Source organism: Ictidomys tridecemlineatus, chromosome X (genome assembly GCF_052094955.1).
Source record: "Ictidomys tridecemlineatus isolate mIctTri1 chromosome X, mIctTri1.hap1, whole genome shotgun sequence".
NCBI lineage: Eukaryota > Metazoa > Chordata > Mammalia > Rodentia > Sciuridae > Ictidomys > Ictidomys tridecemlineatus.
The window spans coordinates 1,008,645-1,033,906 of NC_135493.1; the positions used below are offsets into that span (position 1 = coordinate 1,008,645).

At 37.2% G+C, this 25,262-nt stretch overlaps 1 protein-coding gene across 5 annotated transcripts in view; it reads left to right on the forward strand.

Annotated features, from left to right (window-relative positions):
- The first annotated feature begins 3,807 nt into the window (after positions 1-3,807).
- Gab3 (GRB2 associated binding protein 3) overlaps positions 3,808-25,262 on the forward strand; it is a 56,408-nt gene continuing 34,953 nt past the window's right edge. For 3 of the 5 annotated variants that reach the window (XM_013366024.4, XM_078034031.1, XM_040287357.2), the window contains exon 1: positions 3,809-4,216. In XM_013366024.4, the coding sequence (XP_013221478.2) occupies positions 4,145-4,216 (72 nt within the window). In that variant the 5' untranslated portion in view covers positions 3,809-4,144. Of the gene's footprint in view, positions 4,217-25,262 lie in introns of all 5 variants that reach the window. The other 2 variants (XM_078034032.1, XM_040287356.2) reach the window with 2 other exon arrangements.

Consider the following 25,262-nt stretch of genomic DNA (forward strand, 5'->3'; position numbering starts at 1 on the left):
TGGTATACAATTCTTTTTATGTTTTTTTTTGTGTTCCTTTTGCTAGTATTTTGCTAAAATTTTTGTGTCTGTAGTCATGAGGCATACAAGTCTCAGTTTTCATTTCATTTTTTTCAAAAAACTGTCTTTTTCTGGTTTGGGTATCAGAGTAATACAGGCTTCACAGAATGAGTTGAAAAGTATTTGATTTGGGCTTGTGACAACAGTTTCATGTTATTTAAAATATAACAATAGTGGATGGATGGGGATATGGCTCAGTGTTAAGTGCCCTTTTGGCTTAATCCCTGGAGTGTGTGTGTGTGTGTGTGTGTGTGTGTGTGTATAACAATAGTGGATATGATATCAGTATTTTCTCATAAGAAGTGATAAATACTATCATTCACAATAATAAAGCCAAATATCATACTTCAGATGGAAACTAGGTGGATTTCACTCTGAGAGAGAGATTTTATAGGTGCTTGAATAGAAGAAAGAGGTGGATAGGAAGTGGGAGATAAAGAAAGCACAGTACCCTGATATTATTATTGGACTCCATACACACAAGTATAGCTGTTTCCTTATATCTCTCCATGATCCAGAATTTTCTTTTCAAATTTCTTTTCTTTTTGTAGCACATAATTTAGATGCATATTTCATGCCCATTATGACATAGTTGAAATAGAAACTCTTCTGTAAGAGTGAATGTTTATTTCCACAAATCCTTGAAGTTATAAGATTTATAGTACTAAATGAACTGCCAAACAAAACCTTTTACTTTCTTTCTTTTTTTTTTAATCAAACAAGAGAATTATGCATGTTAAGCAAGTGCTGTACCACTGGGCTACATCCCCAGCCTTAAAATTCTCTCCTTTTCCCAGGCTGAGAAAGGTGTGAGCAAGGCTGTGAATCAGTAATGAACAGTGAAGCTCCCAAGGATTTACTACATTTGATATGGCTACTTCTAAGAGCTCAACCTGCCCTAAACTGAGACCAACAAAGAGTCCCAGTTATGGCAGCATTCTTTGGAGGGACCAGCCAGGCACCTGGTGGCAGACTGATGAAATCCATTTAGAAGGAGCAGCATTTTTTTTTCCTCAAATAGGCATTTATTTTGTTCATGGATTTTTTTGAACCCACATTTCTGCTTATTCTCACCCATGGAGTTCCTTAACCCCTATTTGTATGTGCAATATCTCACATAATAGCACTTCTGACTAAGGAAACCATCCTAAGGAAAAAGACACATGTCAGTGTGCTCATGTTCACCAGCAAAACTGGTGTTACAATGTATCTTATGACCCGGAAGCACCAATGGTGCAACATTGGTTTTATCCCACTGCAAGTTGCTTGAGACTGCCATCCAATCATATGGAATGCTTTTCTTTCTTTCTTTCTTTCTTTCTTTCTTTCTTTCTTTCTTTCTTTCTTTCATTCTTTTCTCTTCTTTTCTTTCTTTCTGGTAGTAAGAAATACTATCATTATGATTGAACCCAGGATGTTTGCATACTAGGCAAGTGCTCCACCAATGAGCAATAATCCCCAGCCCACAGCCCCCATTTGGCATTTGTTTTGCCACTGAACCAACTGGCAAACCATAGGTCCTACTGAATTGGCTCAGATGATTGATCTTTATTATCAAGTGGAAATACAGTTATTGTTAAATAATGGGGTCAGGTAGTCTGTGTTTTCAATACAAGGGATTCTCTGGGGCACTTACTAATATTTCCATGACTAAGCAGCACCACTGAAGATCCAGACTTATTAGGAATACTGGTTTGGGTCACTCACTAAGCAAAGACTTGTGACCTCTTGAGGAGAGTAACAGTAGAATATTGGAAGAAGGAAGTTATAAATACCAATTATGGTCTCATGACCAGACACAGAAATGAGAATTGTAGTAGCCCCTCCCACAGAATATTTCTCATCTTCCTCTTTATATTTTTGTATGTATGAAATAAATGTTGATAGAGGTTAGGTTTATCATTTTTCTTTAGGTTATAAGATACTGATGTAGGGTGGTACTTGAACTAGAAGGGGAACCACTGTCTTCTAGACACTGGTATAACCTTTTTGTTTTGTGTACAAGTCTGTGTGGATATTGAGTAGCTAGGGAGGTGGTGTTCTGTGTGTCTCAACTTCCATTTCACACTCATTATATTGGAGAGGTGGAAAAGTTAAAAAGGTGTTTAATGCTCTCTCTAATCTAGATTCTGGATGTCAATTGGGTTTGGCTAGTCAGATTAGCTGATGTGAGATTTAGAATGCAGAGAGGATGCAGATGGTTGCAGTGGTGGTGAGAATATAAGCGGGCTCTGAGATGTGAGTGTTGGCAGCAGCTGGAGCCAGCTTTGTGCCAGAAATTGTTTCCAAGCCTCTGCTTTGCAGCTCCTGTGGTGTGCCTTAAGTCCAAACTCTGATGCACTCCCCATCTCGTTGCTCCTGCACTGCAAACGATTTTCTAAGTACCTACCTCTGTAAAATAAATCCCCTTCTGCTTGGAACATCTAAATTCTCTTCCCTCTCTTATCCCTGACTGATTATAGAAGCAAAATGAACCCTGCCATACAAAATAGTCATCTCTTGGGGGCTGGAGTTGTGGTTTGGTGGTAGAACACCCCCTGTCTCACATGTGTGAGGCTCTGGGTTCCATCCTCAGCACCACATAAAAATAAATAAATTAAATAAAGGTATTATTTTTTTAAAAAAAAATAGACATTTGTCCCTGGAAATTCTGATTATATGTAGGGTATCAGGTTAAGAATTCTCTGTGTAAATCATTTGTTTTTTCCAAGTGTCACTTCCAAGTGAGAAGCATTGTATCCAGTGAAAACAGCATTGTAGAACAGGGAGCTGGTCAGATGCCAGCAAACATCACAGAGATGGTTACCACATCATGGATACTGGTTCTAACTTTTTAAAAAAATATTTATTTTTTTTAGGTGTAGATGGACACCACACAATGCCTTTATTTTTATGTGGTGCTGAGGATCGAACCTGGGTCCCGCGCATGCTAGGCCAGTGGTCTACTGCTGAGCCACAATCCCAGCCCCTGCTTCTAACTTTGATATGGTGCTTTTCAGTTATAAAGTATGTTCCCAAAGAGTGGAGAGTGGTGCTTGGCAGGAGGTTCTTGAGACAAACAGCCTTGACTACTTATGAATAATTTCTCAGTTGTGTGGCTCTGAACAAATGATATTATTACCCTATTTTTCGTTTTACTTACCTGAAAAATTGAGATAACAACACGGCCTATTGGATAGGATGTTTGTGCAGATCCAATGAGGTGATGCTTGTAAAGTGCTTAGGACCATAAATGGCATAGTGTTAGCTTGGCACTGACAAATGTCACAATAAATATTAGGTCTTTTATTGTTATCATTATCATTTAGAGTTCTTACCATGCTTCCTGGTATAATTAACTTTAGATTCATCTTTTTAAATCTTAGAGTCAAAGAAATTGCTAGTACTCACTAGAAATTGTTAGTACTCACTAACTTTTGAATTTGGATCATTTGGGTTCATTAAGACATTTAAACAGTTTTGCCAGCTGAGGTTATCATTGATCTTTAGGAGCAGCATAAAAAACATAGTATTCTGCAAATAATCTAGTGGACAGGGAAGTCACGGAGGAGTCCTTTTTTTTCTTCCTCTATGAACTATATGCATGGCAGAAGTGGGTCATAGGTTTCTGCTCTGGTGCCCCAAGAGGCCCAGAGACCAGCCCTTGTTGACGTGGTTGATTGGGGATGCGGATGAAGGCAATAAGTTCCACATGCTGTGCTCCCGTTGGGTCACAGAGCTCTTTCCGTGGGCGCTCTTCCGTGGCCCTTGCTACTCTGAGCTTGGGCTCTCCCATTAGCACAGTCCTTTGGGCCCCTGAGTGAGAGCGCCAAGGCGCCCTGCCCAGGGTCCCCAGTCACAGCACTTGCTCGAAGGGGCTTTCTCGACTTCGTTGCTTGCTTTTTCCCGCCATCTAAGACTGCGTGCAACTGCTCCTGTCCCTTCCCCGGGGGCCTTGGTGGCCGGAGGTGGGGGTCGCAGCGGCCTCTTGGAGCAGCGCTGGGCGGGCGGGCTTTGGGCCCGCCCCGCCAGCATCCCTGGCCCGACTTCCTCCTGCTGCAGGCGGCCGGCCCAGCTGGAGGAAGCGGCGGCGGCAGCGGCCACGATGAGCACGGGCGACGCCGTGTGCACCGGCTGGCTGGTCAAGTCGCCCCCGGAGAGGAAGCTGCAGCGCTACGTGAGTAGGGGCGCTATGCACCCCTGGCCTTCGTGTCCTGCTATCCCTGCCCGTACAGTGGTCGCCCCAAGGCCACGGGGAGCCCCAGGGCTCTGGGCTCGCCAAATGCAGCGGTTCCCAGAGCCCTGTCTGCAGGCGAGGCCGATCGACGGAAAGCGAAATCGCACGTCGAGCCAGCGTCGCGGCTGTGCCCTGCAGCGGGGCAGATCCCGGTGGCTCTTGCTTGTGGGTTTCAGCGGCTTTGGACAGTTGCTGACCGTGGCAGAGGGAGGCGGGTTGGGGCTGAAGCCCCAGGCACAAGTCCAGGTGCTAGAGAGACCAGGGAGACATCTCCATGAGTGCTCCTGCCTCTGGCGGGAAGTGGATCTGATTCCCATTGCCCAGCGAAGGGAACAGGGCAAGGGATAGGGAAGTGGACAGCAAGAGGAAACCTGCCTGGATACTGCAGGCAGGGAGGCTCCTGCATTACCCTTGGACTCTAAGGAGCGATCTCTCATTTAGTTATCACTAGGGACATGCCTGTCTAGAGACTTCTACATAGTATGAACTCATTTCTCTTCGTGTCGCTTCTCAGCTTTTTAAAAATGCTGACACCGCATTTTTCTCGTCCAGCAGGAATGATTGACTTTTACTATTATGAAGTAAGGGACACTTGGAAGAGCACATCTTCCTACACATCCTATTACCGTCTTTAATTATGCTACTAACATCTCATCCTAAGAACTCAGGATAAGGTCTTAAAAACATTCTGCTTAAAGACCTGATTGCTACTGAGCTTGTTCTTCAGCAACTAGGAAGAAACACTTCAGTCCTCTGGGAGTAGAATATAAATAGATATTAGAGCTTTAAAAAGTTTTTGGTTGGGAGTAGCCTGATGGATCCATCTTATTCATAATTTCTAATTTCTCAGCAACTGTAGAACACTGGGGTGGAAACAAATCCACCCATGCCAGTGACGATCAGAGGTAGGGGGGCCAAATGCCTGTTCAGCCTGGTGCTCTTGTCTACAGCTCTCAAACAGCTGTCCCTAACCTCAGCAATATTTTTCATTCCCACATTTAAGAGCACACATTGTATGGAAATTGAAGAGACAAGATCACAAAGAAAACTTAGGTAATGTATGAATACTTCTAGAATTTGTGACAGGATCTTTTCCTGAAGTACAATTTTTCACAGCCTCTTTCTGCATTCACCCTGGGAAAGACTCCTCACTCTTTGGTGTCTTTGAAAAGATTTTTGTTGTTTGCACCTATGAGCAACATTTTAGGAGAATGTTGTTCTACTTAGCATATAGACAAGGGAGATGATAAGCAGTAACGTTTCTCTGATTAGCCACAAGTATGTCTCTGCATCATTTTTTTTGAGTCCAAGAGTCCATAAGAGCCAGGCTTGTATCTCACTGCTTTACCTCATCCAGCTGCTTCCCTAACTGTGCAGTTGCTTAAAGTCTCATTAACACTAAAAGGAAACAAGAGAAGAAAACCTACTTCTACTCTCATGCTCTACTTTTTCGATGTTTTTTAGAGCATGGGTCTCTGAAACACCTCAAAAAGAAAAGTCGATTTCCTCTATCATTAAGGTCTGCAGGAACCCTTTTAGCCACAAGATGTCGATGGTGTGTCACTTCCACCGGGCCTAGGCAGAGCTGTTACTCACTAAGGCTTTAAAGGTTTTAATTAAGCTCCTGTCACAACTAGTTTCTCCTTCCTCCTATGAACTGGGCACCAACTCTAAACTAGGTTTTGTGCTGGGAATACAGAGAAATAAGACTTGATCCTAGTCCTCAAGAAGTTCATAATCTAACATGTTTAACCCAATACCAACCAAAGCTAGTGGCACAACCAGGACAATAATTCAGTTCTTTGTATTGGCAGGTCAGCAAGCAGCACTGCATCAGTACCACAAATGCAAGCTCAGTCTGTGTTTAGGCAAAATGGTTAGTTCAGTCTCAGCTTGTACTTCATCCACTTCATTCCATTAGCCAAGGCAACCAGAAAGTTATTCTTGCTTACTGATCTTTTAAAAGTTAGTTGACGTTTTTCTTTTGTAATTTTTGTTTTACAAGTAATAGAGAGATTTATTCCTACAGTAAAAATTCAAACAATATAGGAATAAGCACAAAGAGAAAGTCCCCTCTTCCACCATCCTATCTTCCCTTTGCACCCCTTTGTATTCCACTCCCCTCCCCAGGGATAACAGCTGTTAGCAGTGTAGTATCATGCTAGAAAATTTTCCAGAAAATATGTAACTATTTTTGCACAAATAGATCACTTTATAGTAATTGTCCTGCAGTTTGCTTTCTTCACAACAATTCTGGACATTTTTTCTAGGTTAGCACATATAGGTTTACTTTGTTTTTCTTTTAAACCATTGCCTTCTGATAAATGTATTATCATAACTTAACTATTTCCCAATTGACAAAATTTGGTTTACTTCTATTTTCTCATTTTTAAAGAATTCTATAACAATCATAACAAAGCTATAATAGTTCACACTTATTGACTGTTTATACCTGTTGGGCACTATGCTAAGGGCTTTACTTGTATTGTCTCTGGATACAAGTTATTTGTTCGGTATGTAATTCACAAATATTTTCTACTACTATGTAGTCTTTTCACATACTTTACAGTGTCTTTGGTAAAACTGGAATTTTAATTTTTTATGGAATAAAAACACCATTTTTTCTTTTATGGATCATGCTCTCATTGTCAAATCTAAGAACACCTCACCTCCCTATCTATGATTCTGAAAAATTTCTCCTGTTTTTCCTAAAATTTTTATGATTTTACATTTTATATTTAGATGCATCATTCATTTGAAGTTAATCTGTAAAAGTTGTAAAGTATATGTCACGGTTCACTTTCCTCCATATGGATTCCATTTGCTCTGATGCCACTTATTGAGTTGACTGTTTTTATTCCATTGATTTATTTTTGCAACTTTGTAAAAAAATCAATTTATCACATTTAATGTAGGTCTGGTTCTTGATTCTCCAGCCTGTTTCATTGAACTATTTGTTCATTTTTATGCCAACATCATGTGATTTGATGACCACAGATTTATAATAATTCTTGAAATGAGATAGTTTAGACCACCAACTTTGGTTTTCTTTGTCAGGGTTATATTGACCATTTTAGGTCCTTTGTTTCGGTTAATTTTAGAATTAGTTTGACATTTGGTTTTGTTGCTCTTATATCCTGTATCCTTGCTAAAAATTACTGATTAGTTCTAGGAGCCTTGTTTGTTCTTGGAACTTGCAGTATGGTAAATGTTGCATAGAAATTATAAAAGCAGACATCCTTTACTGTTTCTTGATCTTAGTATGTCATCTGTAGGGTTTTTGTAGCCTGTATTGCTAATTTTGTCAAAAAATTTTTAAAAAATCATGAATTGGATTTTGTTCAATGATTTTCCTGCATCTATAAAAATAATAATAAGCTTTTTTTCTTTATAGCATGTTACTAAGGTAAATTATACTGATTCATTTTTTAATGTTGAACCAGACTTGCACTCCTAAGATAAACTTTACTTGGTTGTAATGTCTTATTCTTTTCATGTATTGCTGGATTTGTTTTTCTAATATTTTGCTGAAGATATTTGTGTCTCTGTTAGTGGGGGATATGGGCTTCAGTTTTCCTTTTTTTGTGCTGTCTTTGTTAGGTTTTGATATTAGCATAATGCTGGCTTCATAAAATAAAATGGGAAGTGTTCCCTCCTCTTTTTTTTCTGAAAGATACTGTACTAAATTTGTATTCCTTCTTCCTTAAATGAGAGTTAGAATCCACCATTTAACCATTTGGGACTGGGCTTTTCTTTGTGAGAAGATGAACTATGAATTCCACTTGTTTAACAGATACAGGGCTAAACAGATTATCTATATCTTCTTGATTGAGCTTCAATATTTTGTGACTTTCAAGGATTTTTTTCTATTTCATCTGCATTCTTGAATTTATTGGCATTAAGTTGGTCATTTTCTCTTATTAGTATTTGCAATAATGGCTCCTTTTTCATTTGTGATACTGTAGTTTATGTCCTCTTTATTTTTTCCCTAACCAGTTTTGTATCTTTTCTAAGAACCAGTTTTGAGTTTCATTGGTCTCTGCTTGTTTTCTGCTTTTGATTTAATTGATTTACCCACCTATCTTTATTATCTCCTTCCTTCTAATTGTTTTGGGTTTAATTTTATCACTTCTTTATCTAGTTTATTAAAGTGGAAACAATTTACTGCTATGAGATCTTTCTTATTTTCTAATATAAGCATTTAATGCTATAAACTTCTCTCTAAACGTGGTTTAAGTGCATCTCACAAAATTGGAATTGTTATGTTTTAATTTCACTCATTTTAAAATATTATTTAATTTCTGTCTGAGATTTCCTTTTTGACTTAAGGATTGTCCACAATTTTTTGTTTGATTTCCAAATGTTGGGGGATTTTCTAAATTTCATTGTTATTAATTTCTAGCTAAATTTCATTATGATCTAAGAACAAACTATATCATTTCTATTCTTTAAATTTTATTAGGTTGTATTATGGCCCACAACATAATTTCCCTTATTGAGTATTATGTGTACACTTGAAGAAAATGGGTTTTCTATTATTGGGTGGAATGTTCTAGAAATTTTAATTAGGCCACCTTGGTTGATAGTGTTTTCAGTTCTTCCATATCCTTACTGATTTTCTGCTTACTTTTACCATCAGTTACTAAGAGATGAGTATGAAAATTTCTATCTGTAGTTGTGAATTTGTCCAGCCCAGTTCCATTTTTATGTCATATATTTTGATGATCATTTGTTACATACATTTAGCACTATTATTTTCTTGGGTAACAGAAATCATTTTGTTTACTTATTTCTATAACTCTGATGTTATTCTTTGTTTTGAAGTCTTGCTTTTTTATTCATTCTTACCTTCTTTGTTTTTGCCTTCTCCTGAGTTAAATAAGTATTTTTATTATTACACTTGTCTCCATTACTAACTTACTATTCATAACTTTTTACAAATTTTCAGCAGTTGCCTTAGAGCATAAAAAGACATCTTTAATTAATTGGAGGCTTCCTTTAAGTAATGCACTACTTCTTGAGCAGTGTGAGGGCCTTAAAACAATATAGTGCCATGCCAATGTCATGCATTGTAAATACTAGAAACATGATACATTGCTTCTAATTTTGTTTTAACCAATGAGTTTTTTTTCAAGCAATTAAAATGAGAAAAAAATGTATTTTGCTTATTTCATTTCCAACACACTTCACTTTAGGCAGGCTCAAGTTTCTGCCTCTAGTATTGCTTTTCATTGAGACTTCATTTCATGCAGTATTTCATTGTTGGTTTTACTCCATGCACTTCATAGGATTTGTGGAGGAAAAGCCAAGAGTGCAAACCTCTTCTACCTATGGTCCTTAAGGGCTTCACATTTTCTTGCTAGACTACCCTCAGCCTCTACCAATTCATCAACTATGCTAGGTGAATTCTTCTTACTGGTATTTGGTGGTCTCTGACCCAGATAAGTATGAGCTTGGTTCTAATCTCTCCCTGAAAGCTCCCGTTTCTTCCCAGATTTAACATGTATATGTTGCACTGCAACCTCAGGTTATTTAAGATCATGTTTATTTGGTTAATTGATTCCTTTATTATTATTAAATAATAATAAAATAATGTTATAAATAATATTATGGGATATAAATTGCCAATTTTTAAAATTTAAACGGCCAATTTTCTTTTTTTTATATTCTTTGCTCTGAAATCTGCATTGTTTGATACTAATACAGCCATTCTAGCTTTCTTTTTTTATTAATGATATGATTTTTATCATTTTACTTTTAATTTTTCAGTGTTTACACTTAAAGTGGTTTCTTATAGGTAGCTATAGTCAGTCTTGCTTTTTAAATCCAATCTGACAATCCTTTCCTTTTATTTAGACCATTGCATTTAATTTGACTATTAATATCATTGATTTTCAATCTCTTATCTTGCTACTTGTCTCATTTATTCTTTGTTTCTTTTTTCTCTTTGTGCTCTGTTTCAGATCAATTATTTTTATAATTCCATTTTATCTTCTTTGTTAGCTTTGCCTTTTGTGTTTAATTTGAAATTATGGTGGTGGCTTTAGAGTTTTAGTATACACTTTAACTGATCATAGTCTGCCTCAAAGTAATATTATATCACTTCGTGTATTGGATATAAACTTACAAAAGTATACTTCAATTATCCCTCTCCCAGACTTTGTGCTTCTGCTGTTATATATTTTACTTCTACATATGTTATAAACTCCACAATAAATTGCTAATTCTTTTTTTTTTTTGCTTTAAACAGTCAATTGTCTTTTTTTATTTTTTGGTACTGGGTATTGAACCCAGGGACACTAAGTCACATCCCCAGCCCTTTTTATATTTTATTTAGAGACAGGGTCTCACTAAGTTGCTTAGCACCTCACTAAGTTGCTGAGGCTGGTCTTGAATTTGCAATCCTCCTACATCACTGGAACTACAGACATGTGCCACCACGCCCAGCAAAACAGCCAATTATCTTTTAAACAGATTTTTAAAAGAAAAGTGTATTTATGCACATATTTACAAGATCTGAGATTCTTTCTGTCCATCCATGTTTCCCACCTGGAATAATTTGCCTTCTGCTCTGTAGGTCTGCTGGTGATGAAGCCTTTAAGCCTTTGTACATCTGAAAAAGATATTTATTCTACCTCAGTTTTTAAATTATATTTTTGCTGGGTAAAGGAGTCTTGCTTAATTTTTTTTCCCTTTGAGTATTTTACGTATGTTATTCACTGTCTTCTCATGTGTATTATTCCTTTGTACATAATGTGCCTTTTTTTTCCTCCAGCACTGTTAGTATCAGTTTGGGGTTCATTGAGCTTCTTGGATGCACAGATCTGTAGGTTTTTCTTGGCAATAGTAATACTTTAAATATTTATTCTCTATCCTATCTCTTTCCTTTTACTCGGAGATTCCAATTACACCTATAATAGACTTCTTGAAATTGTTCATTTATCTTTTTTTCTGCACTGTCTACGATCTCCTGTTAATTTTATATAGTGTATCTTTCACCTGAGACCTATTATTTTTCATATTGTGCATTTTAATCTTTTACATGTCTCCTTAATATTTTCATGATTTCCTCTACCTTCTTGAACATGAATTACAATCTGTCAATGTTCTTGTCTACAAATGAAATGTACACAACTTCTTTATAGAGATTAACCTGTCCATATCATTAGAAATTTATCTTAGGGACCAGGTTCCTGATATTTGTAGCATTTAATACATATTTTCTGGCATGCAATGTTGTTTCAGTCAGCTTTGCATAGCTTTGACCATATTAACCTAGAAGAGGCAAAGTTTATTTGGGCTCACAGTTCAGAGATTCAATCCACAGTTGGCCGAGTTCATTACTGTGGGCCCAAGTTGAGGCAGAACATCATGGTAGAAGGATGTGGCAGAGAAAAGCTGCTCAGCTCATGGCTGGTCAAGAAGTAGAGAAAAGGGGAGGGGGCCACAGGGAAGACACACACTTCCAGGGCATACTCAAAGTGACCCACCTTCTCCAGCCATGCCCTACCTGCCCACAGTTACCACTCAGTCCATTCAAACTAGGAAGGACTGATAAGATTATATCTTTCACATTCCAATCATTTCACTTCTAAATATTTCTGCAGAAACATAGGAGCATTTGGGGGACAGCTCATATCCAAACTATAAAAAATATTTTACTAAATCTAAGGTCTTCTCTACTTTGTGCGCAGCTGGTCTCATCAGTATGATGTCATTAAGTATAGTGATTGCAAGTATGATGGTCTGTGAGATGTCTAAAGATCACTATCCCCACAGGCTAGATTGAAGTAGTAGGCAGCAGAGTTCACAGCCTTGAGGCATAATCATAATGATGTACTATTTCTCTGCCAGTTGAAAGTGGACTGCACTGCTGACTCTGCACAATGATTAAAAAAAAGATAAAAACATTTGCAAGATCAATAGCTGCATACTGGGTGCCAAGATGGTATTTGTTTGATCTAGTGAAGAGACTGTATCTAGAAAAGCAATTATAATTGACATCAACACTAGATTATGTGTATGATAATACATTTTCCAAGGCCAAACAGACATGTCAAATTGGGTTGTGGTAGGAATCATTCCTTCTACATTTTTCAAGTCTTTGATAATCTCTATAATTCTCTGAGGTTACTTTTCTTTTAAATGTTTAGTTGTAGATGTAGTGGGTGTGGGGAGTGCTGGTGACTTTTTCTTTTTACTATCCTAACCATCCCTCCACAGGTAAGAAGACTGATGTGGGGATTTGATCAATCACCAGGGATATTTGTTCCAATTATATATTCAAGGATTGGGGAAATGATCATAGATCCCCTGAGACCACTCTGAGATGGAATTAAGTCAAAACTTTGTTACCTGGCATCCTTAAATTTGTTTGGCCTGTTTGTCGTCATTCCGCACTCCCATCTCCAGCCCCAGATAGGAACTGCTCTCTATAGATGCACTTTTTATAGAAATGTCTTGATTGGAATCACAGAGTATATGCTATTTTGAACCAGACTTCTTTCTTTAGCATTGACCACACAGTAGCCAGTGCATTATATGAAATTCATTTAAGGTGTATGCTGAGGCTATTGGTTGGAGATTTTTCTTACTTTGTAATATAGACATTTAGTGCTATTAAATTTCCCTCAGCACTGTTTTAGTGGCATTCAACAAATTCTATTATATTGTGCTTTCATTTTTGTTCACTTCAAGGTATTTTCTAATTTTCCTTGTGATATCTTCTATGATATGTGAGTTATTTAGAAGTATATTACTGAATTCCAAATATTGAGAGGCTCAAATATCTATTTTATTTTTTAAAAATATTTATTTATTTATTTATTTATTTATTTTACTTGTAGTTAACACACAATGCCTTTATTTTATTTATTTATTTTTTATGAGGTGCTGAGGATTGAACCCAGGGCCCCCTAAGCAAGCGCTCTACCACAACCCTGAGCCACAACCCCAGCCCTCTTTCTATGTTCTAATTGTAACTTAATTTCTTTGTGGTCAGGTAACACATTTTGATAATTGGAATCTTTTAAAATTTGTTGAGACTTGTTTTATCACCTAGCATATGGTGGTGACAGCCAGCAAATGAGCTGGGGAAATGTCCCAGCATCAGAAGACAGCATAAAGAGGTGGTCTTGGTATTAAGATAATAGGTAAGCTATTGGAGACCAAGTCTCCAGATATGTCTATAGTTTTCTCTCATACTTATTATCATGTGTGTCCTTTATCTGATGTTCTGATTGGTAGTTATGTTTTCTGTTTTTAAGGACTTTTTCCTTTCAACATCAGTATGCCTATACTTTCTGGATATCTCACCATCCTGTGAGAATTTTTTCTAACATGTTTAGTATACTCTGGCTTCCTCCATTATATCCATATCCATATTTAGAGGAACAGTTTTTTAGAAAGAGGGAACAACAAGTGCAAATGTCCTGAAGCAGGAGTATATTTGCCATATTCAAGGAAGAGCTTTTAAAATTTAATTTGATATTCTTCAAACATTTGATAATTCTTGGGTGTCTGCTCACATTTGTATTTGATGGTATAGAACAGTGGCTCTCAGTGGAGGAGGTATTTTGCCCCCAGTCATGATGGCCGTATTTAGCAAAATAAATAAATAATGGACCTATAAAACATCCACTTAAGTTTACATTTCAGGTAATAAAAAATTTTGGAGTGTAAGCAAGTTTAGTATAAGTGTATCAACATTTTGGAATAAGGGAACATTGGAAATTTTTGATGTTAAAACTAGTGGTGAGGGTGCTACTGGCACTTCACAAGTAGACACTACACATGCCATTAAATATCCTATATTACAAAGATTTCAGGCCAAAATGTCAATAGTGCCAAGCATGAGAAATTCTGTTCTACATTTTGAACAGTGAATTTCTTCAGGTTAAATGACAATCCTGTTGACAAATATCCTGTTTCTGGATCTGGTGAAAAGGAAAGTCAAGGACCTGGGTTGAACATACTGGTGGCTTGTTTCTTGGGTCATGTGCCCCACAGTAACTGGAAGTCTCTATACTCAGGATCACCCCCTAGGGTAGCTCTTCTCCAGGTATCCCAGCTATCCCAGGAGAGCTGGTGACCACAGCTCTCTGATCAGCTCAGGAAAAAAAAAAATCTTTGTTTTGTCTAGGTTTTTGTCTCCAGAGGGAGGGAAGTTATTTGCAACTTTTTATATCCTAGGTGTTTCTAGCCTCGTGCTACTATAAACAATATTGTGATGAATATCTTTGTACATTGGTGTTCATGGTCATGTGCAATGATGCTTGTAGAAACACTTAGAATTGCTGAATCAAAGTACAAGTGAATGTACAATGCCAATAGTGCATGAAAATGCTTGTGCCTTGTTTACTCCTCAAATATACTGCATTATTAATGTTTGACCTTTACAAAGTTGATAGATGATAAATAGTATCTTATTTTGATTAAATTTCTGTATGAGTGAGGTTGAACATCTTTTCATATATAAAATCCATTTGTATTTCTGTTTCTATAAAATCATCTTAAATGCAATCTCAATCTTAAATCTTTCCTTAGGTCTGCTTTGGGGGAAATATTGTCAATCTTCCTTGTCAATTAATATACCTCTGCTCAGTTTTATAATTATTGTAGAAGAGGTAATACGTTAATTCACACATTTCAAAAATTTTTTACAAAGATATTTGCAGGTTTTTATTCCCCCTTTTCCTACATAAATGAGCTTGCTCTATACAGTATTTAGTACCTTAATCTGCCTCATTAAAATTTGCCCTAGAATTCTTTCCATGTCAGTAACCAGAGATCATCATTTTTGACAGCTGTAGATTATTGGGTTGTGTGGGGATTCTATTCTTTTTTGTTATTTAAAAAAATTTTTATTTGTTCTTTTTGGTTATACACGACAGTAAAATCTATTTTGACATGTTTATACAAACATGGAGTATATCTTATTCTAATTAGGTCTCCAGTCTTGTGGATGTACACAGTGGTGCGATTCATTGTGGTGTATTCATATATGAGCATAGGAAATTTATATCAGATTCATTCTACTGTGTTTCCTATTCCTATATCCACTTCCTTCCCTTAATTCCCCTTTGTCTAATCCACTGAACTTGTACCCCACCCTGCTTACTGTGCATTAGCTTTCACATCTCAGCAAAAAGATTCAACCTTTGGCTTTTGGGAACTGGATTATTTCACTTAGCATGATAGTCTCTGGATCCATCTTTTCTTCTGATATTACAACTGATGTCATATGAATAACATTTTGTTTGATATTTTGTGTTGCCAAACTTCAAGATTCTTGCCAAAAACAAATAGGCAAGAAGTGATATTTGTGTGAAGGTTTAATGTAGTTTTTTTTATTTAGAAGGAAGTTGAGCATTTCTTCATATGTTTCTTTTCTGTGACCTGCATGCTCTTTCTTCATTGTTCTTTTTAATCTTGATTTTTGAGATAAAGAGTTGTGCATAGTTTTTCCTAGTTTGTCATTTGTACTTTGACTTTTGCTTAAGTCGTTTTTTATTTCTGTGTGTGTATGTGACAAACATATTGTATCCAGTAAAAGTTATCAATATTTTATTTTATAGTTTTTAGATTTTAAGTCATGGAGGAAGAATCTTTTCTACTCCATGATTATAAAGGAATCTGCCTGTGCCTCCTTCTAGTGCCTATGTGGTTTTACTTTATTATATTTTCTTTAGATTCATGATCAATTTGTACTTTTTCTTAATGCAGACATACAAGATGGATCCAATTTTATTTTATTTTCCTAACAGCTATACAGTTGTCCTAAAATTACTTATTACAAAGTTCACATAGACATGTTTTCTTTACACTGGCATTTATACATTTCTTTTAAGTTTATACCTAGAATTTTTCAGTTTTGTTATTTATACTTGAGGCTTTTCCTCAATTATATCTACTGATTGTTGTTTGAATATACAAAGCCATTGTTTGTATCTTTGTCTGAGTTCCTTAGAAAACAGATCTTGATCCAAAGCTTACTTGCAATATGTTGTTGGTATCATAATTCCAGTGCAGTAGGAGTGATGGAAAAAGGGACAAAGGAAAGAAAATGCAAAATAATGTTACCAAATTGACCTCAGCCTCACAAGAGCACAGTTAGTTGGGTTTTATTGGATGTATTTGAACAGGTTCTGTGGACCACTGTACCTCAAAATTGTCTTTTGCTGCAAGGAAAGAAGAGAAATTTATGTACCAGTTCCTTCATGGCTCTTGTCTCTTATTGTCCCTCTAAATAGTTAGTGGGAAGACCAGACTCTATATTCTACTTATCTGAATCTAGAAGTGGTGAAAGGAGCAAAGCTTTTGAAGGTTATTGTGGTTTGTATCTGGAACGTTCCCCCAAAGCTCATGTGTTGAAAGCATAGTCCCCAATGCAGCAAATTTCAGAGGTGGAGCTTTTAGGCAATGATTAGATCATAAGGGCTCTGACCTCATTTAGTGGATTAACTCATTTAATGGATTAATCCTTTGATAGCTGAATGGACTATTGCAAGGTGGAATCTATATGGGAGAAGTAAATCACTGGGGGTCACCCTGGCAAGGTTTAACATGTCCCTACCCCCTTCTTCTCACCTGCTCTATTTCCCACCTACCATGAGCACACCATTTCATCTTGATGGGCTGCCTCACCTGAGGCCCAGAGCAATGGAGTCAGCCAACCATGGACTGAACCTCTGAAACCATGAGCCAAAATAAACTTTTCTTCCTCTAAGTTCTTTTTGTCATGTATTTTTGTCACAGTGATGAAAAAGCTGACTAACACAAGGATTCAGTTGGGATAAGCCTGGACATAGGAGCTTCTGTGCTTCTACCATGGCAGATACAATAGAAGAAGGTATTATCTGCAGGGAGGATAAAGTAGCCAGAATATGAGGGGCTATCAACAGAGGCCATTGCTGCCCATTAAGGGAGCAGCCAAGACCAGGAGGGCAGGTGGAACCAAATTCAGCTAAAGGTGCACAAAATTGTGACCAATATAATTTCCACATATAAACACCATATCCTCTTACCTTGGAATTTTCTTGATATTTGTAGTAGTTCTTCACTTGATTCTTTTGTGTTTTTCACATATACAATCATTTCATCTGAAGAGAACTAGTTTCACAACATTTTTTTTAATTCTGATTTTTTTTTGTCTAATATGTTGGATAACACCCCTATGTGAAACAGTATTATTGATAGTGGGCTATCTTATTTTGATCATATGTATATATGCCATATTAGAGAAGTATTTCACTGATTCCTGTATTATTGAGTGTTTTTTAACCAGTCATTGTTGAACTTTATCAAAAGTTTTTTCAGTATCTCTAAAGATGATCATATGATTTTTTTCATTGAATTTAGTAAAGCAATGATTTCTGTTAATAGATTATCAAATATTGAACTACATTTACACTTCTGGAGTAAATCACAGTTGATTGGGTTATTTTTAGTTGTGTTATTGAATTATTCATTCTAATACTTTATATTTTATTTTTGCATCAATATTTGTAGGCATGATTGCTATTTGGTTTTTTTTCTGCACAAACTTTAGCTGATTTTTCACATAAATATTATATTTGGTTGATATAAAACTTTAGTTTTTGTGTATTCAGATCTTTGTCAACTTTCTCTATTCTTCTTTGGAAATTGATCTGTTTAGTCTCTCTCTCTCTCTGTGAGTCAATTTTGGTAAATTATACTTTTCTGGAAAAAATATTTCTATAATCCTGGTGTTCCAGTTCTTCCACATATGATTTAAAAAATGATTTGTATGAATTTTATTTTTTATTCTCCCCCCCACCCCATTAATTGGGTTTTTCAGTAGTTTTTCTATTTTTTATTTGTTTTTGTTAATAAACGGCTCTGTGTTTATTAACTAGTCCTATTGAAATATTTTTGAACTCTTTAATATCTTCTGTTATATTTATTAATTCTTTTCCCCTAGTTGTGTATTTTAGAGATGAGGAAACTCAAACTGATTACACATTCTATGTAGATGTTGTATCAGTCAAGGTTTTAAGTGGCAAGCAAGCTGACCCTAAGTGGTTTAAGCAGAAAAGGTGTTTATCAAAATGATATTGGGTAGCTCACAGAAATGTTCAGAGGATGGGAGAACCAGTTTTGAGGTTAAACAGCCAGGAAAAAACACCCCAAACCACAAGTCAGAACTAGTGCTGGTGAGAAATCCGCTGCCACGACTGCCTACTTCTTCCTTCCCTCCTGTGTCAAAGGGAGTAGGTTTGTCTGAGTGATGGCCCTTGTCTCTAGTATTGTCAAAAGCCTGCCAAAGAGTCTGTAACTCTGTGAATTAAATTGAAAAACTTACTGCCTCCATCACATCCTAGATAAAATAGTACAGAAAGGAAAGAAAAAGATGATTACAAAGTGTCAGAGCAGTGCAGAACAAACGGATCTGTGTTCTCCTTTTGCTTGCCAATACCTCAGTTGGTCAGGGCCACATTTTGCCCAGCCATTTGTTATCTGGACAATTCCAGGGACAGGAAAGTGGTTCCCAAATAATTGTTCAATAGCCTTGGTTGTGAGAAATTGGTCCTAGTGTCACCTCTTTAGAGAAAAACAGAACACATCTAGTTCTTTTTCAGTTTTAGAGCCCTACAACTATTCACTCCAAATGTTAGCAGTTTGTTCAGCTATTCCTTAGGACACAACAGGATTCTGAGTTTGCTCACTGTCCTATCTCTTCTGAACTCAATGGGTATCAGAACTGAATAATACCAGTTCTCTGACCTAGACAATTCAGGGCTAAGCAGAGCAGGATGATCACTCCTCATCTGGATGCTATGCTTCTGAGAAGGCAGCTGGAGATTCCATTAGCTTTGTTCTGGCAGCCACACCACACCGTTGACTCACACTGAGCTTCCTGTCAAGTGAACTTACTTTTCCTCTGTGTTTTGCTAAGCTATCTATTCTCCAGTCTGTTTTTGTGCACTGGTGTTTTGGATAAGTCCAGGAACAGTACCTTATTACTGTTAAATTTCATTTTTTTTTTTTTGGCAATTGGTTCTTCTTGTCAGTGTATGAAGATCTTTTGGGGTATGGAATAAAAGACCTAGTTTGGGGGCACATAATTAAGACTAGCACATTCAGGCCAGGGCCTGCTTTTGTCAGCCAACTTCCAGACACCCCTCCTTCTCAGAGTTCTGACCAGTAGGGAAATGACAAGAAGCACAAGACGAGGCAGATGGAGGCAAAACAGCTGTTGCACTACTGAAAAAAAAAAAAGCTGAATTGGAGAAAGCCACTTGGGCCTAAAGCCAAAGTGGGGCTCCCTACTCTTTCTGGTGAAGCTGATTCCTAATATTAGTAGTTTAGGACTGAATGGATGATGAGGGCAGTGAGAAGAGTGTCAGTGAGAGAGTGGTTAAGGTTAGTTGAACATCAAAGAGTGAAAACAAAGGGGAAGAAGGCATTTTTTTCACTTGCAATTATAGTGACTAGAAATTCAGAGAGTTAGTTAGGTGACCAGACTGGGGCCTGATAGAGAAAGAAATACAGCCAAGTCATGAGCAGGAATCAAACAATTTCCAAAGGCACAGCTACATCTTCAGGCTCTGTATCATGTTTTTTAAAATATGTTTTTAGTTGTAGGTGAACACAATACCTTTATTTTATTTATTCATATGTGGTGCTGAGGATTGAACCCAGGGCCCCATGTGTAAGTAGGCAAGCGCTCTACCACGGAGCTATAGCTCCAGCCTATACCATGTGTTTTACATGAGTTCCACTCATAGATGTTTGTGAGAGTGAGGATAGAACCTTAATGAGAAAACCTCTTGAAAAGCCTTTCCACAGTTCTTGTTCAGAACCTGGACCATGAGTGCAGGAACATAGCAGATTTAGTTCTCTGTAGGAAAAGCTTCCTAAAAGGTGTCCATAAGCTGTCAATAAAAGTGACCAATTCATATTTTATTACTAATACTGCAGAAAGATATCAGACATATGCTTCTCCTCCCCCACCTGCCAACAGCTCTCACCCGAGGTTCCTATTGGAGGAATTGCTTTTGGCCTTCCAGAGACCTTTGTGCTTGTACTTGAGAGAGCTAAAACTATCTGAAAATTTGCATTATCCAACTCCTTAATTAGGTGACAGAATGGACAATGTTCCAAGGTGGTGGTGGGTTGGACTGAAGCCCAAGGAGAGAGAGATGGAGTAGCTGTGAGGAGAGGGGTGATGGCAGCGGGTGAGAAACTCATGTAGGGTCTTATAGGCTAAAGTAAGGCCTTTAGCTTTTCCTCGAGTGACAGAGGAAGACATTAGGGGTTTATGAACACAGAAATGACATTATTTGTTATGAATTGCAACAGGACCACTCTGGTATCTGCATTGAATGCAGGAACTAGGGCAGAAGCAGTGATGGCTCCTAGCAGGAATGGAGTGGTAGAGGTGGATATATCCTGAAGGTAGAGCTAGCAGGATTATTTGATGGATCGGTTACTCTGTGTGAAAAAAAAATGAGTCAAGAATTCCAGTGTGCTTTGCCCAAGCAAATATATCGCAATTTAAATTAGCATTATATATATATATATATATATATATATATACATATATATATATATATATGCACACACACACACACTCTTGTCATTTATACCTAAAAGAACAAATAGAGAAAGAGAAAAAAATAGCGGTTTCTGGATATATGATTTGAAGCCATTTCTGATTCTTTTTGTATGATATGCTTATTTATATATTTTGCCCTTTTATCTTACTGTTTCATAGAAGCTCTTTATTCATTTGATTTATTAACTATACAGTTACCTACATATTGATAATCTCAACTTCGCTAACCATGTGTATGTATGTATATATATATATATATATATATATATATATATATATATATTACTTTTTATAAGTAAATCTCTTCCTTTATAGTTTTTTGTGATTTGTTTGGCATTTCACAATTACATTCACATAATAATGAAACATAAAAGATTTGAATATATTATAATCTTGGAATGGAGAAGGCCTCCAAACTTGCATGTGGGGTGGCTCCAGATCTGCTGCCTCCATAGCTAAGGACTGGTGTTGGAGTAGAAACAGGGATCAAAGTTGATTTCCTTCCCTTGCAGAGCACCCTGTCTTGTTTACTTGTCTTTCTCTCTCCCTGAGCTGTTAGCCTGTGAGCACAGGGATTGTGGTGGGCTTGCTCAGCATCATCATTCCCAGGGGCTTGGAATGGGAGACATCAAAGTTGGGGTTCCTTCCCTTGTGGGTCATGTGCAGTGCCTGAAAACACACTGTCTTCCTGCCAAGTAAAGCCTCATAAGAACATCCCATTGACCTGCAAAGTGCAGGACAGAAAAGCCTTCCCGTCCTCCCTTTCTGGCCCTGAACTTCCTTCTGTTACAACATCCATCATGCTGTATTGTGATTATTTGTTTGACTTGCTGATATCTGTAGCCCCAGTACTTAGAAAAGCATTTTACTGGAGACTTTCTATCCAAGTAATTCAGCCCTTCTTGTCTTCTCTATGGATAAGAATTTGAACTTGCTTCATGCCAAGATAAAGCTCTTGCTATTACTTACTAAATGGTGGCAGCAGCAAAATGACAGCAAGGCTGTTTTCTTATCCCCTCACATACCTCTTTTTTCTATGCTTATTTCAGTTCATTGCCACTAGGTCATGACTTCCTATTTCACAATAAGTGAGTCTGTTATGTTGTGGCTTTCAGCACTGACAAGAAATCTGTGGTTTGGGGTCTTTGACCATGAGAATGGTATAATTACATTTTAAACCAGGTTCAAATACTAATCTAACCCCACCCAAATTTTCATACCAAATGAGAATCCTAACATCACCTTGCCAAAAGAAAAGGTACACTCTTCAGTCTTCACCCCTAAAAAGTCATCCTGATCAATATTATAAAGTAAAAATGAGATGAACATTATTGTCAAATAAACCTCCAAGACAGATACTTGACTCAAAGTTTTTATGTCTGAGTTCTTTTGAACTTTAAAGAACAGATTACTCTGGGCTGGGGCTCAGTGGTAGAGTGCTTATCTCACATGTGTGAGGCACTAGGCTCAATTCTCAGCACTGCATATAAATAAATAAAATAAAGGTCTATTGACAACTAAAAAGTATTTTTTTTAAAAAAGAACAGATTACTCCTATGCTCTTTTTTTAAGAAGAGAAAGACTTAAGCACTTTATTTATTTATTTATGATACTGGGGATTGAATCCAGGAGTGCTTTACCATTGAGCTACATTCCCAGCTCTTTAAAAAAGAATTTTAAATTTTGAGTCAGGGTCTTCCTAAGTTGCTGAGGCTGGCCTTGAACTTGTAATCCTCCTGCCTTAGCTTCTTGAGTCTCTGGGATGATAGGCATGTGCTATGGTGCCTGACCTATCCTCTTGAAACTACTTAGAGTAAGATGTAAAGTTCTTTCATTCATTGTATGTTAGTATGACATTGGGTGAGGAGTTTAAAGTACACAGAAGAGAATTATAGACCAATGTCTTTTAATATACATATTAAAAATGAATTCCAGATGTATTACATTTAAATGTAAAGAAAATGAAATGATATAAACTTTATAAGAGAATGTTGTTGGATACCCATCTGATCATGGGAAGAGAAAAATTATCTAAACAAGACTGTTGAAAAATTATAAAGGAAGAGACTCAGATATTTGCTGAATAGAAATAAAATACTTTTGGGACTGGGGTTGTGGCTCAGTGGTAGAGCACTTGCCTAGCATATGTGAGCCACTGGGTTCAATCCTCAGCACCACATAAAAATAAATAAAATGAAATAAAGGTATTGTGTCCATCTACAACTAAAAAAATGAATAGAAATAAAGCACATTTGTTCATTCATTTACTCATTCAACACATATTTACTGAGCATCTACTATGTGCTGAATGCTATTTTAGTTATAATATAAACGTAATATCATGACAAAGTATGAAGGTTTTTATTGTATGTGGCAAGCAAAGAGTTCATATCCTTCTATGAGAAATCTTTTTCGGTTATCAGGAAAAGATCAACATCACAATTGAAAAATTGTCCAAGGATACTAACAGCGATTTACAGAAGAACTATAAAGGGCTGGGTACCATTATACAGACCTACAATGCCAGTGACTGAGGAGGCTTGAGTCAGGAGGATTGCAAGTTCAAGTCCAGCATCAGAATTTAGCAAGACTCTGTCTCAAAATGAAAAATAAAAACGGTCAGGGATGTAGCTCACTGGTAGAACAGGGGCAGGAGATAGGGACCAGGGCATGTCTTGCACTGAGGCAAACCTGATATTAGTGTTCACACAGTAAATGAAAAGTATGACTGGTTACTGTTGTTGTGTCCAAGCTTGTTGATATGTTTTGGACCAGAGCTCATGGATTCATTCAACAAATATTTTCTGAACCCTGAATTGCACATGTGTTCTTGGAAGGAAAAAAGGACATTTGGATCATCAGTGAGGAGGCCAAGGGAATTTGCCTGAAACTATAAATAATAAAATTCTACTTTCTAGCAGATGTGCTTTGAGCCAAAAAATAATGAAACCAAGTTGAAACTGAGAATGTTCTCTCTCTGAAATTAAGAATTTGCTCCAGGTATCAGAGTATAAGTTAGCTGAAAGATCCCTCTGTGGTCTTAGCTTTGCCTATACTAAGATAGGAGCTTAAATAAATATTGGTGCCCCATGGTGTTCTGGGTGGAGTGGTTTCTGTTGATTCATGGTTATGTGTTGGTCTGAAGCTTGCAAGTTTTGTCAAGTTCCTCTAGCTAGAGGAGGACATAAAGCTGATGAACCTCCCTGTAAAAATCCATTGGGGGCCTTAGCTGACTATTGAACTTCCGATAACCACAGGTGCTGAGACCCCTTTCAGGATTGCCCATATCATCCCTTGTCGTCTCTTTGCATTCTCCGAGCCTCCCATACTCAGACTCACATGGAACACATAGGTGTTTTAAGAATAAGGTTTAATTCAAAATAAACCTTCCCTCAGTTTCAGCTGACTCAATACATTCCTTTCTTCCTGAGGATCTCAGTTCCTCTCAAATACCTCACCTATGGCCTCAGTCTTCTGGCATAGCGAAGCCCTTTGACCCAGTCAAAGGTTCAGCCACACAAAGAATAATGAGAAATTATCAGTCAGTGGATGACAGCTTCTCATCACGGCACACAGTGTGTGGTTAGGAATAAGGCTGAAATAGATGATCTCAGTTCACATATTAGCTTTTACCTTTAGGAAAGCTAATTAACCACTCTGCACCCCAGTTTTTGCATACATATATAATAACATAAAAACAATATGTACCTCATGTGGGGTTCATGTCAGGAGCAACTGATGTGATTTACTCCATCTAAAACACTTAGAACAATTTTGGAGCATATTGTTAACTTTTGTTAATCCTACTGCATATTTTGAGGATCTGTCTTTCTTTGGTCTTGGTTACTCTGGTTGTGACATCTTCTTTCGGGTGGAAGGATCATATTTTTCATTGTGGTAAAATAAGCATAACATAATATTAACCATATTAACCTTTTGCTATTGTACAGTTCAGTGACATTAAACACATTTATGATATTGTGTAGCTGTCACTACTACTTATGCCTACCACTTTGATGTGAGGGTACTTTTAGAAAGGTTATTCTCATGCTTTCATGTCTTTTTATAAGTACCTCTGTTTAGAAGTACCTCCTCTCTGCCATTTTGGTCTGCTTCAGCTCAGCTCCATCATTGCTTCCTCTGTATTGTAGCTTCCTTGAATCTTCATCCAGATTTGATTACCCCTTTTATGTTTCCATTGCAGTTTAGACTCAGTCTATCACAGAATTTACCAGAGTTTAAAATAACTGTTTATTCCTGAGTTGATTTCAGCTCATTGTTTCAACCCACTACTTTGTATCCTGATCCTGTACCTAATGTATTGGTGACCCTCCCAGGTTTGTAACACCTGCAAATTTGATTAGCTGCTCTTAGTGACCTCTAAGGTTCAGCCACACAAAGAATAAT